The 24,221-nt window shown below is 42.4% G+C and overlaps 2 protein-coding genes across 5 annotated transcripts in view; both read right to left on the bottom strand.

Moving 5' to 3' along the window:
* The window catches only part of brpf3b (bromodomain and PHD finger containing, 3b), a 55,332-nt gene extending 44,692 nt beyond the window's left edge, over nucleotides 1-10,640 (bottom strand). For 2 of the 3 annotated variants that reach the window (XM_060932375.1, XM_060932373.1), the window contains exons 1-2: nucleotides 9,034-9,819; nucleotides 3,482-5,025 (exon numbers count right to left, since the gene is read on the bottom strand). In XM_060932375.1, the coding sequence (XP_060788358.1) occupies nucleotides 3,482-4,992 (1,511 nt within the window). In that variant the 5' untranslated portion in view covers nucleotides 4,993-5,025; nucleotides 9,034-9,819. Of the gene's footprint in view, nucleotides 1-3,481; nucleotides 5,026-9,033; nucleotides 9,820-9,846 lie in introns of those variants that run through there. The other variant, XM_060932374.1, reaches the window with a different exon arrangement.
* Nucleotides 10,641-15,575: 4,935 nt separating this feature from the next.
* Nucleotides 15,576-24,221, bottom strand: part of mapk13 (mitogen-activated protein kinase 13) — a 64,042-nt gene continuing 55,396 nt past the window's right edge. For both annotated transcript variants that reach the window (XM_060932377.1, XM_060932376.1), the window contains 2 exons: nucleotides 19,740-19,913; nucleotides 15,576-18,432 (listed from right to left, as the gene is read on the bottom strand). In XM_060932377.1, coding sequence (XP_060788360.1) covers nucleotides 18,347-18,432; nucleotides 19,740-19,913 — 260 coding nt within the window. In that variant the 3' untranslated portion in view covers nucleotides 15,576-18,346. The remainder of the gene's footprint in view (nucleotides 18,433-19,739; nucleotides 19,914-24,221) is intronic.

A 24,221-nucleotide genomic window follows, 5' to 3' on the forward strand; every position in this document is an offset into this window, starting at 1 on the left:
GAATGGTAATTAGTCTTTTGATTTTTCCGTGAGGTTTGCCTTATGCAAAGAAAGACAGCATAGACGTTTTTTCCTCCCTATAAGTGGGGGGGACCGAACGAGGTGAATTTAAATCTGGGTGGGACGAGTCCCACCCTCTATCTGCGCCCGTGATTATGCGCCATGTTGTTGTAACTTTTTTTGAGAGACCCGCCGCCTACTTCAGCGCAGAATAGTGACGTTTGTGGCTTGTTGATGACGTGTAAGTCGGATGAATGCGACCTGGCGGTTCAGACTGAAGTCGCATATGAAAAGAGCGGATAGGAATCGGAATTAGGACCACATATCCAAACGGCCTGGGTCAGATTTGAAAAAATCGGATCTGTGTCGTTCATATTGTCAATAAAAGATCGGATACAGGTCACATATGGGCGAAAAAAATCGGATTTGAGTCACTTCAGCCTGCAGTGTGAACGTAGCCCAAGTTGGTGTATGTCCTGTGAACATTTCAGAGGCAACAGCAGTGCCAAACGCACCTGGCAACAGGTGAAAATGAAATATAAAAACACCATTATGAATGATGTGCATTATTTTTCCTATTAAAATAATCTTGTGTTCTTGTTATAACTATCTATTTATCTGACTGTTTAGTTGTATCTATTTTTGTTACAATTTCAATATTTTTAATATAGAAAGTTTGTTTTTTTTCTATTAAAATGTTCTTGTGTGATAACTAGTTCTTGTGTTATATTTATTGTAGTTGTATCTATTTTGTATCTCAGGCTTAAATGTTTTTGTAAAACAAGTGTTTTTCTATAAAATATTCTTGCGTTCTTGGTAACTATGTTCTTGAGTGGGTTCTTTTTTTTTTTTTACAGAAAAGCCGTTCTGCATGGACATTCATTGAAGCCCTCATTGTTTTTTAATGGTTATTTATGAGCGTTTAGGGGTTACAATAATGCAAGTCTAGGTTGCTTTATATAAAAGGTATGTCCAGAAATATTGATGTCACTGTCTAAGCAGAGGGATCTGGCTTCTTTAGACGCTGTCATCTTAAAACTGAATAAATATTTAAAAAGAGCCAAATGAGCCAGTCTTTTGAACGGCTCTTTTCGAAGAACGGATCACAAAGATGCGGATCCCACCAAAGAGCCATAAATCCCATCTCTAATCTGCGCTCCGATATCGCACGGGTCATCCAGGTACGCTGGCATTGTCTCTAGAGGAAATGTCGGTGGAGAGGTGGTGTTTAAAAAGGGTGTGGTTAATCGGAAACCTCGGGTTAACCAAGAACATAACCTGAGACGAGCAGGTTTGAGATGCAGCGCAAGTTGCCATGGCAGCATACCTCGGTTTGAACATAGCCAACTTTCGTAGTATGGGTTAATCGGGAAGTTGCGCTGCACGTGATCAAGTTACCCTCGAAGTTACCCTGGTAAGCCAGAAAACCCGCTTCGTAGTACAGGGCCCTGGTTCTCAAGACAATTAAATTACCAACAATGTGCACAATATCTGAGAAAAGCCTAATAAAGGAGAACTGAAGTCATTTTTAAACTTGCTTTATTTCTTAACGTGTTATTCAATTACGTTTTCGGTTTTAGTAACCTTATATCGTAACTCATATTGGCATATTATATTACATTACACTCATCAGCCTTTTCGGTTTTTAGCCATGTAGAACGTAGTTCATATGGTCCATGGCTGGCGCCGCTTATCCGCACGATCTTCACGAGACTTGTACGAGACTTCAAATGCCGCCATTTTGAAAACTGTTTACACAGCGGCCAGATCATTCCAATTTAGATTCATTTCGAGATTTGCTAGCTGTGGCGAGCGGACTCCAGCACGCGCGCCGTGAACAACGCGCACCTGAGCTCAATTAACAGGGATGGCAACAGGAAAATTTTATTTCAGCTGAAACTCCGAACGGGGGGGGGGGGGGGGGGGTTCAGGGGGGCAGAGCCCCCCTGAAGCTTTAGCCTTTTTAGCCTCTTCTACCTATTTTCTAGCCATTTTACATGTATATTGTGTGAAAAATACATGATAAAAATAAGTAAGTATCTAAAGTTATTCACCGGCACAACGCAAGGGGGCGTGAAGTCGCTAGGAGTAGTTGGTGGGTGTGGTTAGTGGAGTGTTTATTCTCCGGTTACTTATGACTAGAACTTTTTTTTTTTAAATAATGACTAGAACTGGAGTCGTATAGATGTCCGTACTTCCTCAATCAACCGCTCTTCATGCTGCTCCATCTTCGCTCGTGTTTTTAAAAATGCCGGTCGTGAAAACAAACCAAACCGTGAAAGTAGGGAAGCGGAAGTGTGTGTACAGCGGATGTAGAGTGGACCAATCGGAGCCCTCTTGTTCATTGTTACACTCGATATAGAAGCTTCCGTTGTTCGCGAGACATGTGGTTTCGATACGATTTGACACTAATCTCGGTAGCAGCAATAAAAGTTAGGTACCTAACCCCCCCCCCCCAAAACTTTTCTCTACGGATTTAGACGTTCCACAAAAATGATAAAATTGAAATTCAAAACGGCGGATTTCCGCTGTTCGGCGGAAAATTGCCATCCCTGAATTAAGGAACTGCGTGTTTGCCTATTTAAGGATTGTGCTGATGCATTTGCATCGCGAAGTATTACAATACGCATGTACGCATTACCGAGCCTTTCTACCCGTTGTCTTGATTTCCCGTTTCTCATTCTTGTCCTCGCTTAGCCTTTGATTGCGCCTCGACCGACCCTTTTGCCTGTACTGTCGTTTTGGATTGCTTGCCTGTCTCACTGTATATATATTCTGCACTTTATTAAACTGTATACTTCTGCACATACAGTACATCCGTCTCCCTCGCGTACGTGACCTGGAGATTATTCCGTACGACTTCGAACCAACTGAGAAGAGTTGGAAAGACGACAGGATAAGGACGAGTCCGTCACGCCGGTATTTACATCATTACTGTCGCACAATTAAAACGTGCCAGATCAGGCGGCTGGTGGGTTTTCAACATGATAAATACATGCGTGTATGTTTGTGATAAATACATATTATACTGAGCGCATTGCCCTTGTAATCCTCACTAAGGTTTCGGACAGCACTACAAAATGGCGTCCACGCTATATAGTGAGTAGGGAGCGATTTCGGACACAGGGAAAACTTCCGGCTTGATTACGTCAGCATTCGAAAGAGGGCGCGCGTGTCTTTTGACGACGTTGGTCGCTTTGATTTCCGCTGTACGTTTTACTTCCGTCCTACGATGTCTCGCACAGGTCTCAACGAATCTCGTTTACGGCCATCGCTTTGACATATGGACTGATATTACAGAGCATGTTTCAAACACTCATAACTTGCTATAGCAGCGACAAAATAGCTATCAGAAATGCATTCCTAGATTTAATAAAAACACGAGATAAATAGAATCTTGATGATAATAATAATAAAAAAAATAGCCTTCAGTTCTCCTTTTGAGACGCACCTTATCACGTGTGAACGCAGATCTACTCACCTGTGTGGGGGAATCTGGGGCACGGTGACCAGTGGTGTTGATGCTTTTTTGGATGATACTTCTGGACTTTTCTTCCCCTTCTTCTTTTTCTTACTGACCTCTTTCTTATTGCTTTGTGAGGATTTTATCAGCTGGGGACTCTGTGCATAGGCACTCATTCCTCGACTGGCCCGGCAGCCCAGCACCCTCCCTCCGTTCTCTTCGTCATCTGAGCCCTCCTTCTCCGGAGGAGAGTGTGCCTCGCAGAATGCCGTCTTCTTCACAGAGAACGTTGTACCGTTGGCTGTGGTCTCTCGTACCGGCTCGATTTTCATGAACAGTCCAGCCCTCTGGGCACAAGTGACGTGGAATGCCGTGTAGCAGTTGGCTCTGTGGCATTGGATCGAGGCGCCACGGCCCTTCTGCTTGCACAGGTAGCACGTCAGCCTCCAGCGAGCTGCCGGGATGTTGTTTACACCCTCGATTGGCTCCAGAAATACCGTGTTTGCAAAGCACACCTCGGGAATCCAGATGGCACACACTACGTGTGCCCAGTGTCCGTCACTCGTCTGCTTGAACGCGCCGCCTCTGTTCGGGCACAGCGTGCATTCTACAGGCCGCGATGGAGACTGAAGGCAACGGCGGCAAAGCCAAGGGCCCTCGGGAACGTACGGCACACCATAGCACTCCTGGTGCACGGCCAGATTGCAGACGTCGCAGAACAGGATCACGTTGCTGTTGAGGCACTCGTCGTCCAGGCACACGCAGCAGAAGGCGTCCTCGTCCACGGCGCTCTGAGGGATTCTCGACTCCAGGAACGACTCCTTCTCTAGCCGGTCCATCAGGAGTTCAAAAGTGTCAGCCGATACAGCTGTCTGGCCTTCAGATGCCCGTTTCTCGTTCACCACCTCCAGCCAGGCCGCATCCTCCTCGTCCATGTCGTACTCAGCCTCAGCCTCCAGCTCCTCTTGCGACTTCTCTATGTAACGATAATAGGCGGTGGGGAGAGATGGAGCCTCAATGGGCACAAATGACTCCAGAACCCTAAACGTAGGCTCAGGTAAGGCTGAGCAGTTGTTATTGTGCTGCTGGGAGGAGTTATGCTGCGTGTGATGCTGTCTGTGAGAGTTCTGTGAGGAAGAAGATGCATTTTTAGAGTCCTTCTTTCTGCCCTTCTGGCTCGCAGACCTGCGGCTTGGACTAAGCACAACGGTTGCAGATGTCTGCTCGCTGTTCTCTTTGTTGCTGTTGCACTCAGCCATGTCCTGTGCCATCATTTCGTCCTCTGTGATGATGGCCAACGGATCAAAGATGCTGATGCGGTGCAGCCGGCCATCCAGGTCCACCTCCACCATCTTCTGGGCTTGGGCGTAGGTCAGGGTCTCTCGCGTCGGGGAGACTTTGAGTCTATAGGGGGAAGGCGAGCGGGGCTGTGCGCCACCCCGAGCTCCACCACCTCGAGGCGTAGCAGCATTGCTTTTCCTGGCGCCCAAACCCCCGGGGAGGCCCCCTCTCCGGCGTGGCTTTCTCATGGGCACCTTTATGCAGCCACGCTGAGCCTGGACCTACACAGACACACAAAACCAATATTGACATTGCAGTTTTCCTTCCAGGAAGGCAAAACCAACCAATGCCAAATACAGATGCATAAATCCCACTTTTGGGTGTTAGCCAATACTTGATACAGATCACGGCTGATACCGTACAAGTCGGGCGAAATATCATTCTGATGGCAGCATGTTCTATGACGAATTGTCAGTAGCACAACATGTTCATGCTATTAAAACACAACTAACCGTAACTCAGACTGGAAAATACGATCGAATGACGCGTTTTAGGCCGGTAAAACAGAATACATGTGCATCAATGAGAATGGGGATGAGAATGTAGTGAAGATGCAAGGAGTACAGAAAGTTGGTGAATTCAAGTACCTGGGGTCAACTGTGCAGGAAAATGGGGGCTGCGATAGTGAGATGAGAAAGCTAGTGCAGGCAGGAGAAGGATTTCGGGAGTCATTTGCGATCGCAAAGTCCCAGTAAAAGTGAAAGGTAAGATGTATAAGACAGTAGCGAGACCAGCTGTGATGTACGGATTGGAGACCGTACCCTTAACGAAGAGACAGGATGTTAAGGTTTGCGATGGGAGGTCGGACAGGATAAGGAACGAGCACATCGGAGGGACAGCACACATGGAGAGCTTGGGAATTAAGCTGGGGTTGTTTTACAATCAGGGTACAAAGTTTGTGTCGCAGGGGTCCAAAATTCAAATTGATTCAAACTGGTTCTTGTACCAGTTTTTAAGTGAAGGACAAGAACAGATTTCAGGTAATTTTTTGGCATGTGTGTATGGTAGTTTTGTGTAATCTGCTACAAGATGGGAGAAACAAATGAAGTGATTCTCAGAGAGGACATTTTGTTTTTGGACAATTCAGAATCCCCTACTTCCATAGTGCTTTTAAATATAAGGCTGTAAGCTTTGTGTTAGTTGTTTATAATATTAATGTCCCAATATCTTGACCACATTTTAGGATGAAAATAATCATTTTAGATATGTTATTTTATATTGAAAAATTAGCTGTCTCGGAGAGGACATTTTTTTTGACACAATTACATACTAATTTGATCAAAATAGTCTGAAAACTTACTGGCATTCAACATTAAAACTTAACTATGTTTCCAATGATATGGAACCAAATATTTGTTTTATGGTATAAAGAATGATTTAAGTGCATCCCTTTCGGAGCTACCTGTGGTCAAAAAAGCACTTTTTCTAAATGACACGAGCAATTTTGCTAAATATGACATATATTGCCATACATTCACCAAAAATAACGTTATCACCAAATTTTTTTTTGCATGGTAAATAGAGCTATCACAGGGCTACAATAAACAACCAAGTTTATTTAGTCAAGCCTTTTGATATTGAAGATAAGTGTTAAATGTGATTTTTAGCTTGCGTACCCTGATTGTAAAACAACCCCTAAGAGAGATGAGACAGAGATGGTAAGGGCACATCCTGAGAAGAGATGCAGAGCATGTTGGAAGGAGAACGTTGAGGATGGAGCTGCCAGGCACACAAAAACGAGGAAGGCCAAAGAGAGGCGAGAGAGGACATGAAAGTGGCAGGTGTGGTAGAGAAGGATGCGGCAGACAGGGAGCAATGGAGACGAAAGATCCGCTGTGGCGACCTCTAATCGGGAGCAGCCAAAAGATGATGTACTTTTAAATGTATACTATGCTTCAAGGTTTCGTTTCATACATCCCTTGTGCTATAGTTTCAGCAATTAAGTTAAATTATAAAAACTTGCATACACAACAATCAGGCAAATACAGTAGGATAGATTTCCAGATTAGTAGCTCCTTCAAAAGTCTCCTGAAGTGTTTTTACACTACCGTTCAAAAGTTTGGGGTCACCCAGACAATTTTGTGTTTTCCATGAAAAGTCACACTTTTATTTACCAACACTATGTTCACACTGCAAGGCTTAATGCTCAATTCCGATTTTTTTGTGAGGTCGTTCATATTAACAAATATATGCGACTTGTATGTGATCCTCAGTATGAACGAAAAGCGACCTAAAAGTGTTCCGCATGCGCATTGCAGGATACAACGACGTCACACGCAGTGAGCATGGCCAGTGTTTACGGAAGTAAAACCGCCCGGTTGCGGTATGACCCATCCAATCTAGCTTGAATAGCTGCATCCCCCCAGATGGAAATCAGCTCCCTAACCTCTGCGTCCTTCCATTGAGAAGATTCAGAACCTTCACAGCCCGAAGCGTCCCTCGCATTGATGTCATGCGCAGGGGCGCAGATACGTTTTTTGAACTGGGGGGGACAAAGCTGCCAGCAAACCAACCCCAACCCCGATATGCCTGTCAAACTTGTTGTGGGTTACCATAGCAACCAAGCTCGAGCTCGCAACCTGTGCAGTCTGCGCAGCTCAACCAACCGAATATCAGTCTTTGTTTTGTTTTATGTGAGTTGTTGCAACTATGTATACACTGCCGTGCACCTCAATAAACCGAATGGTAATTAGTCTTTTGATTTTTCCGTGAGGTTTGCCTTATGCAAAGAAAGACAGCACAGACGTTTTTTCCTCCCTATAAGTGGGGGGGACCGAACGAGGTGAATTTAAATCTGGATGGGACGAGTCCCACCCTCTATCTGCGCCCGTGATTATGCGCCATGTTGTTGTAACTTTTTTTGAGAGACCCGCCGCCTACTTCAGCGCAGAATAGTGACGTTTGTGGCTTGTTGATGACGTGTAAGTCGGATGAATGCGACCTGGCAGTTCAGACTGAAGTCGCATATGAAAAGAGCGGATAGGAATCGGAATTAGGACCACATATCCAAACGGCCTGGGTCGGATTTGAAAAAATCGGATCTGTGTCGTTCATATTGTCAATAAAAGATCGGATATAGGTCACGTATGGGCGAAAAAATCGGATTTGAGTCACTTCAGCCGGCAGTGTGAACGTAGCCCAAGTTGTAAAATGAATAGAAAATATAGTCGAGACATTTTTCTGGCCATTCTGAGCATTTAATCGACCCCACAAATGTGATGCTCCAGAAACTCAATCTGCTCAAAGGAAGGTCAGTTTTATAGCTTCTCTAAAGAGCTCAACTGTTTTCAGCTGTGCTAACATGATTGTACAAGGGTTTTCTAATCATCCATTAGCCTTCTGAGGCAATGAGCAAACACATTGTACCATTAGAACACTGGAGTGAGAGTTGCTGGAAATGGGCCTCTATACACCTATGGAGATATTGCATCAAAAACCAGACATTTGCAGCTAGAATAGTCATTTACCACATTAGCAATGTATAGAGTGGATTTCTGATTAGTTTAAAGTGATCTTCATTGAAAAGAACAGTGCTTTTCTTTCAAAAATAAGGACATTTCAAAGTGACCCCAAACTTTTGAACGGTAGATTGTATAGGCTATCTTTACAAAAAAAAAAAAAAAACCTCACAAACTTCTAAAAAAACGTCCCAAACAGAGATTGTTCATGGATTTGAGTATCATTCCAGTTTAATTAGACTAAGATAAATTCTCTCAAAGGATATTTCAGTCAGTAAACCCTCCAACCATAAACGGGACGTGTTTGTTTACAATTATGAAGTCATGTGCCTTTAAATGCGGTGCGCGCGCTACTTTTTACCGGAAGTGGTGACAAATCCAAGACAGGTTTCAAAGATATTATTAACTTTTTTGACACGTCTAATTTACAAATCAATTACAAAGAGTACCCTTGATACGATACCTTAGTAAAACTGATCTATAACAACAAGAAATGACTTATTACGACAGATCATACAAAAAAAAAACCCAACCAACCAACCAAACAAACAAAAAAAAACCATTAAAAGCTCACAACTTAGTTGGACATCTCACTTTATTCATAAGTCACTGTTCTTATCTATATTTGAAATATTAATCAAGGTATCGAGCAATAATAACAGCATAAAACATACAAATATGTATTGAATGAGTCACCTGGCTAGTTATACTATCAAAAACTAACCTAAACCAACACATACTGTACAAAGGAACCAAGAACTAGCAACATACCGTATTGATGCACACTGAAACGTAAAGCAATAAGGTCGATGATCACATCTATGAACTGTTTATAAAATGACAAATGCAATTCAAAGCAAATTAGTTATAAGATTAGTCAACCATCCGCGAGACAGTTCACCGAGTGTGTTTTTATTTTTGCCGTCTCTGGGGGCGGGACTTTGATATTCTCCTCAAGGCCTCCGGTACTTCGCCTTTTCCTCGGTTAACATGCCACAAATTTCGGCATACATCCTCGGACAAAGCTGTCTGACATGTTCTTGCATCACTGCTAATCCAAACTCGGATCAACAGATCGACAAAGTTATGTAAAAGTTGTTGAGAATTGATCACTCGAGTCAGAACACCGCCAAGAACTAGCAAGTTTTCACAGCGTCACAGCACTAAAACAACCAATCAGTCTTCGCAGACAGCACCTCGGGTCCCAGTCTGACCAATCACAATCGAGCTCAAAGAAATAGTCAGGGTAGGTTGCGCGTATTCATTTCTAGAACGAAATGTCAGCCATATTAACGGTCTACGACCAGAACTTCAGGTAGAAATCCATGGTAACAGGACTGTCACGCAAATTTAACGATTTATTCGTGGCAGCAGTATGTTACAATACAATGCATTTGCAAACTCCTGACAGGTTATGTCAGCGAGATTGGAAAAAGCCCTCAGTAAACCTGAACCAAACTCAGTCTGCTCGCAAACCTATTATTCAGCCAGGCTAGCTAATGTTTTGATAGTTGCCGAGCTGACACAGTACACATTTTCGGAACATATTCACTGAATATAATAAGTAAATACAGACAGAATTACCTTGTTAAATCAGAAACACAGACAAAAAAGAAACAAGCGTGAGCTTTTTGCAGAGCGTTTTTTTTTCCGCGCCTGCTAGCTCACTACCTACTAGCAGAAGGTTTTCTGAAAGAAAAAAAGCCGGTTAAAAAAAATATATATCGCCGATAAAATGTCCTCAGTCTTTCATGGTACAGACGTGGAAATGTCTTCCTGGGCTCAGAAAGACAAGTGTATTCCCGTTTACACGAACAGAGCTCAATTCTAACCAGGTTTCTGCTGTAGTTTCCTTGGCAGAAAGAGTAACAAGCTAAGCTAAGCTAAGCTGGCTATTTTCAGCCACATAATGTACCGACGGACGTTGGCTTGCAAGATAGTAAGCTAGCTGATACAGAGGGAGAGAGCGGGGCTTTCAGTCAAGATAGTGAGAACACGCCCCTTCACAGAAAGCTGGCTATTTACATCGTCGGTTTTACCTATTAATCATATTGTAGGATATTTATTTAACGTCTGATAGACAAAGAACACTGTAATTAACTTATCTTAGCTACATCAAGGCATGTACTAGTGGCCATGGTTCATGAGAAAGGTGCAGTGCCTGCTAGCTTCGCCTGCACTCAATACAACTGCAGCTGCAGTCAGAGATTTAGCCTGTTAGCACAGAGGCGCTACATACCACTGAGGTACATTTCCAGCTCAGTATTAAAGAGGACTGAGCATGTTTTTAAGGCACATAAATCACTAAAAGTCTCTCTCACGCACCTTTCATCCTCATACAGTGGGGCAAAAAAAGTATTTAGTCAGCCACCAATTGTGCAAGTTCTCCCACTTAAAAAGATGAGAGAGGCCTGTAATTTTCATCATAGGTACACTTCAACTATGAGACACAGAATGGGGGAAAGCATCCAGGAAATCACATTGTAGGATTTTTAATGAATTAATTGGTAAAATAAGCATTTGGTCACCTACAAACAAGCAAGATTTCTGGCTCTCACAGACCTGTAACTTCTTCTTTAAGAGGCTCCTCTGTCCTCCACTCGTTACCTGTACACCTGTTTGAACTCGTTATCAGTATAAAAGACACCTGTCCACAACCTCAAACAGTCACACTCCAAACTCCACTATGGCCAAGACCAAAGAGCTGTCAAAGGACACCAGAAACAAAATTGTAGACCTGCACCAGGCTGGGAAGACTGAATCTGCAATAGGGAAGCAGCTTGGTGTGAAGAAATCAACTGTGGGAGCAATTATTAGAAAACGGAAGACATACAAGACCACTGATGATCTCCCTCGATCTGGGGCTCCACGCAAGATCTCACCCCGTGGGGTCAAAATGATCACAAGAACGGTGAGCAAGAATCCCAGAACCACACGGGGGGACCTAGTGAATGACCTGCAGAGAGCTGGGACCAAAGTAACAAAGGCTACCATCAGTAACACACTACGCCGCCAGGGACTCAAATCCTGCAGTGCCAGACGTGTCCAGGCCCGTCTGAAGTTTGCTAGAGAGCATTTGGATGATCCAGAAGAGGATTGGGAGAATGTCATATGGTCAGATGAAACCAAAATAGAACTTTTTGGTAAAAACTCAACTTGTCGTGTTTGGAGGAGAAAGAATGCTGAGTTGCATCCAAAGAACACCATACCTACTGTGAAGCATGGGGGTGGAAACATCATGCTTTGGGGTTGTTTTTCTGCAAAGGGACCAGGACGACTGATCTGTGTAAAGGAAAGAATGAATGGGGCCATGTATCGTGAGATTTTGAGTGAAAACCTCCTTCCATCAGCAAGGGCATTGAAGATGAAACATGGCTGGGTCTTTCAGCATGACAATGATCCCAAACACACTGCCCGGGCAATGAAGGAGTGGCTTCGTAAGAAGCATTTCAAGGTCCTGGAGTGGCCTAGCCAGTCTCCAGATCTCAACCCCATAGAAAATCTTTGGAGGGAGTTGAAAGTCCGTGTTGCCCAGCGACAGCCCCAAAACATCACTGCTCTAGAGGAGATCTGCATGGAGGAATGGGCCAAAATACCAGCAACAGTGTGTGAAAACCTTGTGAAGACTTGGGGAAAACGTTTGACCTCTGTCATTGCCAACAAAGGGTATATAACAAAGTATTGAGATGAACTTTTGTTATTGACCAAATACTTGTTTTCCACCATAATTTTGCAAATAAATTCTTTAAAAATCAGACAATGTGATTTTCTGGATTTTTTTTTTTCTCATTCTGTCTCTCATAGTTGAGGTATACCGAAGATGAAAATTACAGGCCTCTCTCATCTTTAAGTGGGAGAACTTGCACAATTGGTGAATGACTAAATACTTTTTTGCCCCACTGTATAAAAGCTTTCCAGAATTATGCCAAACTTAAACACAACAAATATCTATTAAAATGAAGCTTCAGATCCACTCAGAAGAATTTACAGTCCTAGATTTGGCACTTCTTTTACCTGATAAGTTAATTAAAAAACAAAACGGGATGATTTTAAAAATAATCAGAATACTGAGTGAAAAATTCATTCAGGTAAGTATGGTGGTGGAGCCAAAGTTTATCCTGGACACAGGAGGCAGGAATATATCTTCGATGTATTCATTCATTCACCAGTCCATCTCTGGATACACACACATTCATACAGGAAAAGAACAAGAAGTCAAGTAATTAATTAATAAACAAACTTCTCACTTCCAGGACATTGAGAAATCATATACAATTATTGGGGCGGCACGGTCGCTTCACAGCAAGAAGGTCCGGGTTCGAGCCCCATGGCTGGCGAGGGCCTTTCTGTGCGGAGTTTGCATGTTCTCCCCGTGTCCACGTGGGTTTCCTCCGGGTGCTCCGGTTTCCCCCACAGTCCAAAGACATGCAGGTTAGGTTAACTGGTGACTCTAAATTGACCGTAGGTGTGAATGTGAGTGTGAATGGTTGTCTGTGTCTATGTGTCAGCCCTGTGATGACCTGGCGACTTGTCCAGGGTGTACCCCGCCTTTCGCCCGTAGTCAGCTGGGATAGGCTCCAGTTTGCCTGCGACCCTGTAGAAGGATAAAGCGGCTAGAGATAATGAGATGAGATGGGATGACCTTGAGCGAGGCACCTAACTCCCAACTGCTCCCTGGGCGCTGTTAGCATGGCTGCCCACTGCTCTGGGTATGTGTGTGTGCTCACTGCTTCAGATGGGTTAAATGCAGAGAGGAAATTTCACAAGTGTGTGATGAATAAAGTTGTGCTTTCTTTCATTCACACTGAAGGGTATTTAGTGCAGCCAGTCCACCTACTTGGATGTACAGTATGTTTTTGGGAAACTGGAGAACCTAGATCAATCCCACACAGATACACGGAGAACATGGTAACTCGAGACAAGACAATAAACCAAGCTCACGATCGAACCAGGGACCCTGGAATGAGTTGTAAGGTGGGAACAAAACCCATTGTGCCAGTGTGTGGTAAATGTCACATTTAATTTGTGAAGTTTCTCAGATGGTGGTGTCGCCTCACAGCAAGAAGGTCCTCGGGTTCGAGCCCAGTGAGGGCCTTGCTGTGTGGAGTTTGCATGATCTCCACATGTCTGCGTGGGTTTCCTCTGGGTGCTCCGGTTTCCCTCACAGTCCAAAGACATGCAGGTTAGGCTAATTGTTGACTCTAAATTGACCGTAGGTGTGAATGTGAGTGTGAATGGTTGTTTGTGTCTATGTGTCAGCCCTGCGATGACCTGGTGACTTGTACAGGGTGTACCCCGCCTGTCGCCCGTAGTCAGCTGGGATAGGCTCCAGCTTGCCTGCGACCCTGTAGAACAGGATAAAGCGGCTACGGATAATGGATGGATGGTTTCTCAGATGTTCCTTCAAACCTAGCAAAGAAACAGATAGTTAATCAAATAGTTTATTCATTCATTCATTAATTCACTCATCTTCGGGAACAGCTTTATCCTGGTCCGATTGGATCCGGAGTCTATCTCAGGAATATTGGACACAAGGCAGAAGGGATGCAAGTTCTATGTCTATGTTCTATGTCTATGTTCACACATTTAGCATGGCCAATCCACCTACCAGCATGTTTTTCGGAAGATGTGGAGAACATGCACAATTCTGCATAGAGAGTAACCCGAGCTCAGGATCAAACCCTGGAGCTGTGAGAAGGCAGCGCTACCTGCTGGGTCATTTGTACCGCCCTTAAGACAAAATCTCATCTCATCTCATTATCTCTAGCCGCTTTATCCTTCTACAGGGTCGCAGGCAAGCTGGAGCCTAGCCCAGCTGACTACGGGCGAAAGGCGGGGTACACCCTGGACAAGTCGCCAGGTCATCACAGGGCTAACACATAGACACAGACAACCATTCACACTCACATTCATACCTACGGTCAATTTAAAGTCACCAGTTAACCTAACCTGCATGTCTTTGGACTGTGGGGGAAACCGGAGCACCCGGAGGAAACCCACGCGGACACGGGGAGAACATGCAAACTCCACACAGAAAGGCCCTCGCCGGCCCCGGGGCTTGAACCCAGGACCTTCTTGCTGTGAGGCGACAGCGCTAACCACTACACCACCGTGCCGCCCCTTAAGACAAAATGAAGAAGACAAATCAATGTTTGTTATATTTAGTCTGTTAGATTGAGACCAGATGTTCCTTCATTATCACAAGTAACAAAATATTTGAATAGTTATCAATTAAGTTTAATATTAATAAAATAACTTATTGTGACATATCTGTTCAATCTTTACCCATTTGCTAGCAGAGTTCAACAAATATGTCAAGAACCAATGACTGGTCACTTTAACAGGAACTCTTGTACCTCTGCGAAGTTGGTCCAGTTATCCAATCAACCAATTATGTGGCATCAGTGCAGTGCATAAAACGATGCAGATACAGGTCATGAGCTTCAGTTAATGTTTACATCAAGCAAAAGAAAGAGGAAAAACTGATCTCAGTGACTGACTATTTAAATTTTTTTTTTGTTTAGAAGTTGCTGATCTCCTAGGATTTTCTCGCCCACAGCAGTCGCTCAGTTTTATACAGTTTATACAACATGGTGTGAAAAGAGAAAAATATCCAGCGTGTGGCAGTTCTGTGGGCGCAAACGCCTTGATGAGAAAGGTCAGAAGACAATGGCCAGACTCTTTCAAATTGACAGGAAGTCTGTGTTAATTCGTATCACTACTCTTTACAAACACGGTGAGCAGAAAAGCATTTCAAAATGAACAGTTTTGATGAGTCCGTGTCTACTGTAGCCTCAGATTCCTGTTATTGGTTTACATGGGTTGTTTCACTATCATTCTGAAATGCCTTTCTGCTCACCAAGAGTGGCTATTTGAGTTAGCATAGCCGAAGACATTAACTGAAGCTCCTGTGTGGTTTTATGCATTGTGCTGCTGCCACAATTGACTGACTGTATAACTGCATGAATGAGCACATGTACAGGTGTTCCTATTAAAGTGGGCAGTAAGTCTATATGGTAGCTCTGCATGACTGCCTGAAAATTTGCAAGTTCAAATCCAGTCTGATAACACATCTGCTAAATGTTGAATATTGTATATTTTTAAATATATTCTAAAAATATATTTTAGAATATTGTATTTTTTACCATTACCTTCTTGCATATTATTCATTTTCAAAATAAACACTGGGAGAGTTCAGAGCTTAAATACCCACATCAATGAGAGTAACTAACTAATAATAATAATAATAATAATTAAGCTACAGTCATACACACTATTCAAGAAAGAAAGCAACGCTTTTGGGACATGACTACTTGTAATCTTTAATTAAGGCATTTATTTAAAAAGGTATCATTAGAATACTACATCACTGATTGCCATTATGCGTACTGAGTTCTTTATCATTGTCAAATGCATCTTACAAAGCTATGTACCCTAAACAACATTCACCAATCATTTCATAACATTCTCTGGCAAATGACCATTACATATTTAACAGTTATTCCACGAAATCAAGTCGTACATGAGCTGATAGCTGATGAGGCGCATAGCGCTAAAAAGACTAAGCCATGTATGACGAAATTGAGTGGAATAACTGTTTTATTCTATCCACATTCACTGGATTTTGAGAAACGGGACATTTTTATTTTTAGCAAATTCGATAAATAAAAACTTTATACAAAATGTCGGACAAAATAATTTCCGCTTAGAATGTAAACAAACCGGCGAAATGACAGAAGCAATTTGTGAAAAATGCTATAACAATAGTTCTTGAAAAAAAAAAAAAAGATACATTCTTACCATCACTTTCATTCCATATATATAGTATTTTTGGCGTTTTATTTTTGACTAGAGTTTTTATTTCATCCTCAGTTAGTTCAGCAACACGCTCCACCATTTTTTGTTGTTCTTCTTCTTTAGGATTTTTTTGGCGGTTGGCAAACCAACATAAAGGTGCATTACCGCCACCAATTGGGTTGGAATGTGGAACAGGCGATATTGGGGGAAAAAGAAAACAAAAAGGAAAAAAAAAAAAAAAACAATGACCCTATATTCTTTTAGCTATTTCTGTTTCTTTTAAATACTTGCTCACAAAGCTGCCATTTTGTTTTTCTCTACTCACGGTATATGAACTGATATCCTCATATCCAGTGAATGTGGATAGAATAAAACTCAATATCTATAACATCACAGAGGTGTCAGGGTCCAAGGTATGCAAGCAGACCACATATACCTGCTGTGTTGAAAGTCATCACTTAAAACTAAACTCTAATGTAACAGACAAGCCGACATATCACACATCATGATCCCTCCAGTTGGTCAGACCAAAGTCTGATGGCATGTACAATCAGTCATTTCATTTGAATGTTAACTGATTTCCTCTGGCTGATCGTTGGGGAAGGATCCTGACACACCCACCATAGTTTGTCAAAGTAACTTCAATTATACTGCACTTCAGTTATTCAATTCAGTCTCTTGGTTTACTCTCTGGCCCTGTCCACACGGCAACGGATTCAGGTGAATCTGATAAAATTGTTTATCGTTTCAACCTGGCGTCCACACGGCACCGGCGTTTTGGGTGCCCCAAAACGAAATCTTTTGAGAACGGGTTCCGGAGTGGAAAAATCTGGCAACGGCGCCGTTGCGAAGTCGTCTGGATGAGTAGAACGGATTTGTTTACGATGACGTCACAACCACATGACTGTCAGTGCTTCACGCCGGGTAGAAGTGTAACGAACTCGATGCGAGTTGTCAACAAATCCTATAACTTGGTTCATGAAACGCGCTTACAAAATATTTTCACTGCTTTCCAAAAACAAAAACAATCCCGCCAGCAAAAATAGGGAAAAAAAAAAAGGAGCGATCTCACCTCTTCAGATGTTGGTTTAAGTCCGACAATACATTCCTCAAAAAGGGCGTAGAACAGGGGTCTTCAATCCTATCCGCAAAGGGCCGGTGTAGCTGCAGGCTTTCATTACAGCCAAATTGGAGGCTCACTTGATTGTTGATTGGAGACGAGGGTGAAATGATTAAACAAGTGAAATCAGGTGTAGCTCCTGCTTGGTTGGAATGAAAGCCTGCAGCCACACTGGCCCTTTGTGGATAGGATTGAAGACCCCTGGCGTAGAAGAACAAAGTAATCCATCAACGTGTAGCATTCAATTTATTCCGGACCATTAAAGAATTCTGGAGGATATCAGAATGTTGGCGTACCGGCTTCCATCTACCCCCATTCATTCCTCTTTCCGCGTCTTTCGTTTTACGCTACTGATTAATAATCGAAACTTTATGTGGCTGATGCTACAGAAGAAGGGGTTTATGCGCATGCGTCTACTTCTTCTATTGTTCTGGTGTCTCCGATGGGACCGTCTTACAGCGCACGTAGAGGTGTGGCATGTGTATTGCATCGTTTTCAGCAAGCGTTGCGTTGCCATATGTACCTGATATTTTACTGATCCGTTGCCCATGTGGACGCGATATTTAAAAAAAAAAAAATCTCGTTGCCGTTGTCGCGTGGATGTAGCCTCTGTCTCTCAGTTCTTTGTCAAGTTTAAGCTGTTTTAAGGGTTTATTAAGTTCACAAACAGCAATAGAGCACTGAAGTGATTGAGCTGATTTTGATGCACAGTACTGTGGTACAATTTTACAATAAACACATATGGGCACTTCTGCAGTTTTAATTAGCTCTATTCAATCTTACAAATAATATTCAGAGACCTTAATAGTGAAAAACTGTACAGCTCTTGACATATAGTATCTAGGTGTTTTTTGTTTCCTGAGCACAAAAAGCCACAATGTTACAGGTCTGAATCAAAAAATCCCACTAATACCCAAAGAATAAGTCTTTTAATATAATTCCAAACCTAAACCTAAGGCTTCAAGGCAACGAATGAAAGGCAATCACTACTGTAACAGCAGTACATCCTTTAGCCAGCCCATTTATCAGGTACACAACAAAGATACATTCATTATTGACTCATCATGGATTGTCATGACTTGCAAGAGATTTGTGTAAACATTTGTACACCCTGGTCCTTTTGCACCAATCCTTTGCATAAAGGTGTGGCTGTGACATAGTGTAACATCACTGAGACATTGTCAGTGTGTTTCTCCTCTTCGAGTCTCTTCTTGGAAACGGAACGAAACTCTTCACTTCTTTAAACGACAATCCTGTTCAGAAAACATCCAGCAGATAAGACCATTACAACTGACCATATCCACTGATCAACAACAGGTGAATGCATTTAGAGCTTTAAAATAAACTTAATTGTAAAAATCTTATTTTTGTGAGTATTTGATCGATACTGTCACATGCACTTTGTCTTCTGTAACGTAGAACTCTTTCTAAATGACGCACAATAACGCACAAACCTTTACAGCTGATTTGCATGCTAAACCAATTAAAACACAGACGAAGGAGGATGTGATGTAAAATTCCTGCTTTTTTTTACTGCCATACATTTGTTATTGAGGTTGCTTTGAGGAAAATCAATGCATAGACGTAGAAAATGGAAATGGCATAAGATGAACAATACATGCATTAATGGTGATTATCGGTGATTCATGGTGTAAAACTGAGGTTATCTTTGATTTAAGATATCTTTGCATGCTGTTTACATGACCTCTTGAAAAATCTGGTATTATTCTATCCACATTCACTGGATATGACCAAATCACATGCTCTGATTAGCTACTCGACTACTAGGCTATCAGCTCATATAGCGTGAGGAGAGAAAAACAAAATGGCGGAGCATTTTGCTGAACCAACCGAGGACGAAATAAAAACTCTACTCGAAAACAAAACCGCAAAAAAGACAAAAAAGCAACAAAATACGGAATGAAAGTATTTGATAGTAAGAACGTATATCTTTATTTTTCAATAATAATAATAATAATAATTATTATTATTATTATTATAGCATTTTTACAAATTGCTCCTGACATTTTGCCGGTTTGTTTACATTCTTCATCTTCAAACATTAAAATTTGTTGAATTTTTTTTTTTAAGACTGGTTCCAAAGCTCAAAGAAGTTTGAAAATTACAGAACTGAAATGTCCAAGGAATAATTAAATAAATGTCTAAAGCTATTCTATACCTCGGCATGACAGCAAGATGGTACTTTCTACAAAAAAAAAACAACACTCAAGTCAATTCGTGCAGCCATCGATAGCTTAAGAAGTCCGCCTAAGCAGAAACTATTTTGTCGGATGTTTTGTATAAGGTTTTTATTTATCAAATTTGCAAACAAAAATAAAAATGCTCTGTTTCTCAAAACCCAGTGAACGTGGATAGAATAAAACAATTATTCCACTCAATCTCGTCGTACATGGCTTATAGCGAACTCGGTGCTACGCGCCTCGTCGGCTATCAGCTCATGTACGATACAATTTCATAAAATAATTGTTAAATATTTGTATTAGTGTGCTTGTGCAGTCAGTCATTCATATTTAGTCGACTAATTTATTTGTGCACTTACTCTTCCACTCCTCTAGGGGCAGTGTGGCATTGTCATAACTGTCATCATATGGCTTAGGCTCTGGACAGTCCTCTGGATCCCTCAGGCCATCAAAGTAACTGTGTGCCAGTGCACCATCAGCAGTTACGCGGGTATCAGTGTCTAAAACCAGCATCTTCTCCAGCAAGTCCACCGCTGACAGAAATATCAGTGTAGTTTAGATAAACAAGGCAAAGGTATCCCATAGATCAAGAATAAACATACAGCGCCTTGCAAAAGTATTCATCCCCCTTGGTGTTTGTCCTGTTTTGTCGCATTACAAGCTGGAATTAAAATGGATTTTGGGTGGGTTAGCACCATTTGATTTACACAACATGTACAGTACATTAAAAGGTGTACATTGTTTTTTATTCTGACACAAACAATAATTAAGATGAAAAAAACAGAAATCTGGAGTGTGTATAGGTATTCACCCCCATCAAAGTCAATACTTTGTAGAGCAACCTTTTGCTACAATTACAGCTGCAAGTCTCTTGGGGTATGTCTCTATTAGCTTAGCCACTGGGATTTTTGCCCATTCCTCAAGGCAAAACTTCTCCAACTCCTTCAAGTTAGATGGGTTGTGTTGGTATACAGCAATCTTCAAGTTATGCCACAGACTCTCAATTGGGTTGAGGTCTGGGCTTTGACTAGGCCATTCCAATACATTTAAATGTTTCCCTTTAAACCCCTCCAGTATAGCTTTAGCAGTATGTTTAGGATCGCTGTCCTGCTAGACCGTGAACCTTCGTCCCAGTCTCAAACCTCTGGTTGACTCAAACAGGTTTTCCTCCAGAATTGCCCTGCATTTAGTGCCATCCATCTTTCCTTCAGTCCTGACCAGCTTTTCTGTCCTTGCAGATGAAAAACATCCCCACAGCATGATGCTGCCACCACCATGCTTCATTGTAGGGATGGTGTTCTCAGGGTGTTGGGTTTGAGCCATACATGGCATTTCCCATGATGGCCAAAATGTTACATTTTTGTCTCATTTGACCAGAGAATCTTCTTCCATGTGTTTGGGGAGTCTGCCACATGCTGTTGGGCAAACTCCAAACATGATTTTTTTAAGCAATGACTTTTTTTCTGGCCACTCTTCCATAAAGTCCCACTCTGTGGAGTGTATGGCTTAAAGTGGTCCTATGGACAGATACTCCCATCTCCGCTGTGGATCTCTGCAGCTCCCTCAGCATTATCGTTGGTGTCTTTGTTGCATCGCTGATTAATGCCCTCCTTGCCTGGTCTGTGAGTTTTGGTGGGTGGCCTTCTCTTGTCAGGTTTGTAGTGGTGCCATGTTCTTTCCATTTTGCTATAATGAATTTAATGGCGCTCCCTGGGATATTCAAAGTTTGGGATAAATTTATAACCCAACCCTGATCTATACTTCTCCACAATTTTGTCTCTGACCTGTTTGGAGGCTCCTTTGTTCTCATGTTGCTTGCTTAGTAGTGTTGCAGAGTCAGGGTCCTTCCAGAACAGGCTGATTTATACAGACGTCATGTGACAGATCATGTGACACTTTGATTGCACACAGGTGGATCTTAATCAACTAATTATGGAATTGGTTGGACCAGTTCTTATTTAGGGGTTTCATATGAAAGGGGGTGAATACCTATGCACACTCCAGATTTGTTTTTTCATCTTATTGTTTGTGTCACAATAAATAAACAATGTGCACCTTTAAAGTGGTAGGCATGTTGTGTAAATCAAATGGTGCTAACCCTCCAAAAATCCATTTTAATTCCAGCTTGTAATGCGACAAAACAGGACAAACACCAAGGGGGGGATAAATACTTTTGCAAGGCACTGTACGTATCAATCAAGTAGTGGACCATTTTCTTGTAAGATTTTGTAGTTTCCTACTTCGCCAACCCTTGACAAGTGCCAACATGCTGCATTCCGATACTGATTCACAAGTCTGAGCTACATCACACAAGTGGCCCCTTGCAGCTTAGAATAAAGGTGTAGTAGCAATATATTGTTTTTTCTTAAGAACACACTTGGAATAAAGACTTGCAAAGCTGCCCTGTTGATGACAGAGATCAAATGAGTATCGCCAAACGAGTTCGAGCTTACAGAAAAGCTATGGGAACTCAAATAAGTCTCTTTGCAACTATAGTGAACAGAAAAGCATCTCAGAACACACACCAGATCGAACGTTGAGGAAGATGGGCTACAACAGAAGAAGACCACATCGGATTCCACTCCTGTCAGCCAAGAACAGGAAGCATGTATGAGACTACAGTGGGCACAGACTCATTACATTATATTACATTAATGGCATTTATAGCAGACGCTCTTACCCAGAGCGACGTACAACATACCCAGAACAGCCTGTGGAGCAGTTGGGGGTTAGGTGCCTTGCTTAAGGGCACTTCAGCCATTCCTGCTGGTCCAGGGACTCGAATTGGCGAACGTTTGGGCCCAAAGCTGTTTCTTGAACCATTAGGCCATGGTTTCCCAAAAAGACTCCCCAAAACTGGACAGTTTTTGTAAAGATTGGTAAAACATCACCTGATATGATGAATCTCAGTTCACGCTGTGATGGTAAGAAATGGTGTCAATAGCATGGATTCAACCTTCCTCGTGTCAACAGCTCAGGCTGATGGGAGTGGTATAACAATGTTGGGAATGTTTTATTGGCACACATATACTTTCTACAGTTGAACCATCTTGTACTCTAAAATGAGAATAAATTGGGTCAATTGTGGCTACACTCTCAGAAAATAAAGTACATTATTGTGCTTTTAGGGGTACACTGGCTTGTCACTGGGGCAGTACCCTCTAAGGTACTTATTTGACAAGTTAAAGTCCGTCCCATGCCAGGACCTGGTCTTCCCAGGCAGTCTCCCATCCCAGTACTAACCAAGTCCTTAAGGCACATTGGGTGGTGCCGAGCTCTACTTCTATAGCCCTCGGCCTTTCGACCCTACAGCTAGGGTTACAGTAGGGAGCCAGTCCTCTGGTAACCACAAGAGTTTGACTCCCCACTTGCATCTTATTATTATTATATCCTTTATTTATCCAGGAATTGCCCCATTGAGATACAAGATCTCTTCTTCCAGGGAGTCCTAGCCAAGATGGCGCACAGATATTAACATAAATTACATACATACAGTAAAATACATACATACAGTAAAATACATACATATGTATCACAGCGTGCCTTGCCAGACAGCAGTAGGTACCATTTTTATGATGGTCTTTGGTTATGACCCAACCGCGAGTAGAACTTGCGATCTTCCAGTCGAGACGTGGCCACGCTAACTACCAGGCCAGCTTGTGGTGTACCCTTTATATACTGCTTGGGAACATATATGTACCTTTTTGGCCCAAAAAAGGTACATAGAGTTACAGTACCTAGAGGTCCAATAATGAGCCCTAGGGGGTACACATTAGTGTAGATTGTACACTGGGGGACAGAAATGGACTCCTACTGTACCCCTATTATTGATAGTGTATAAAGGGATGCATGTCATCAGCAACAATAATGAGATAGCCTGAGACATTCAATTGGTATTAAGGGGCCCAATTTCCCAGAGCATTATCCTTGACTTGCAAGTGATGTCAAAGTAAAATAGAAATCCGGATGTCAGCCATGTTGGTGGATATACAAATGCAGGGTCAAGCAACATTTCATACAAAACAGCCACGCGTGCAAAACTACCTTTGTTTTTCCACTGCTTTAAGCGTTCTTTTAGCTATCCCATATCTTTATGCTGTATATGGTTGCAGTCACAACAGTACTCGTGACCGTGGCACGTTCCGATTTTTTTAGAATTCCATCTGTGATTCGGAAAGAGGGCGAGGAAACTCTGAGGCTTAGTACGGAGAGGAGACGAGCACGGCTGAACAACATCGGCAGGGCTGATCTAACAGAGGCTAAAATCAAAACAGCTCGTGTTTGCAGTGATCGTTTTATCTGAGGTGAGATTCAAAAGCTTTCTCGATAATATCGTGGAAGAATTTTATTTCGTGTTGCTAGAATTTTGCTATAAAATGAGCGTTCTTTTGTCGTGGTTCACTCGGTCGTTGTTATAATTTTAACAGGTGTATTACCATTTCGCTTCTAGGTGCACCAGCAAAATTATACGATAGAAACAATCCAGACTGGGCACCCACTCAGAACATGGGCTATGTTTCGTCCAAGGTCGGACTTGATTCTTTGGCAGCCAAACCAGATAGAACGCGATATCTGGGTACTCAATGGTCGGTCGAAGAGTCTTATCTTCAGAAAAGTCTGGCTTTTTTAAATAATATGGGTCAAAACCACACATACTGTATTCATCTTCTCTTTGTATCAAATCTTCGCTCGACCGTTCAAATCGTGGTAATACTGAGAAAATTCAGCATTGTTTACAGACACGCTTTCAGCGGCTGCCATCCTAGTTGCTTTGTATATCCACCATCATGGTGGATGCTCATGGCGTAGCACATTGTGATCACGTGGTTGCAAGTCATCTA

Source organism: Neoarius graeffei, chromosome 10 (genome assembly GCF_027579695.1).
Source record: "Neoarius graeffei isolate fNeoGra1 chromosome 10, fNeoGra1.pri, whole genome shotgun sequence".
NCBI lineage: Eukaryota > Metazoa > Chordata > Actinopteri > Siluriformes > Ariidae > Neoarius > Neoarius graeffei.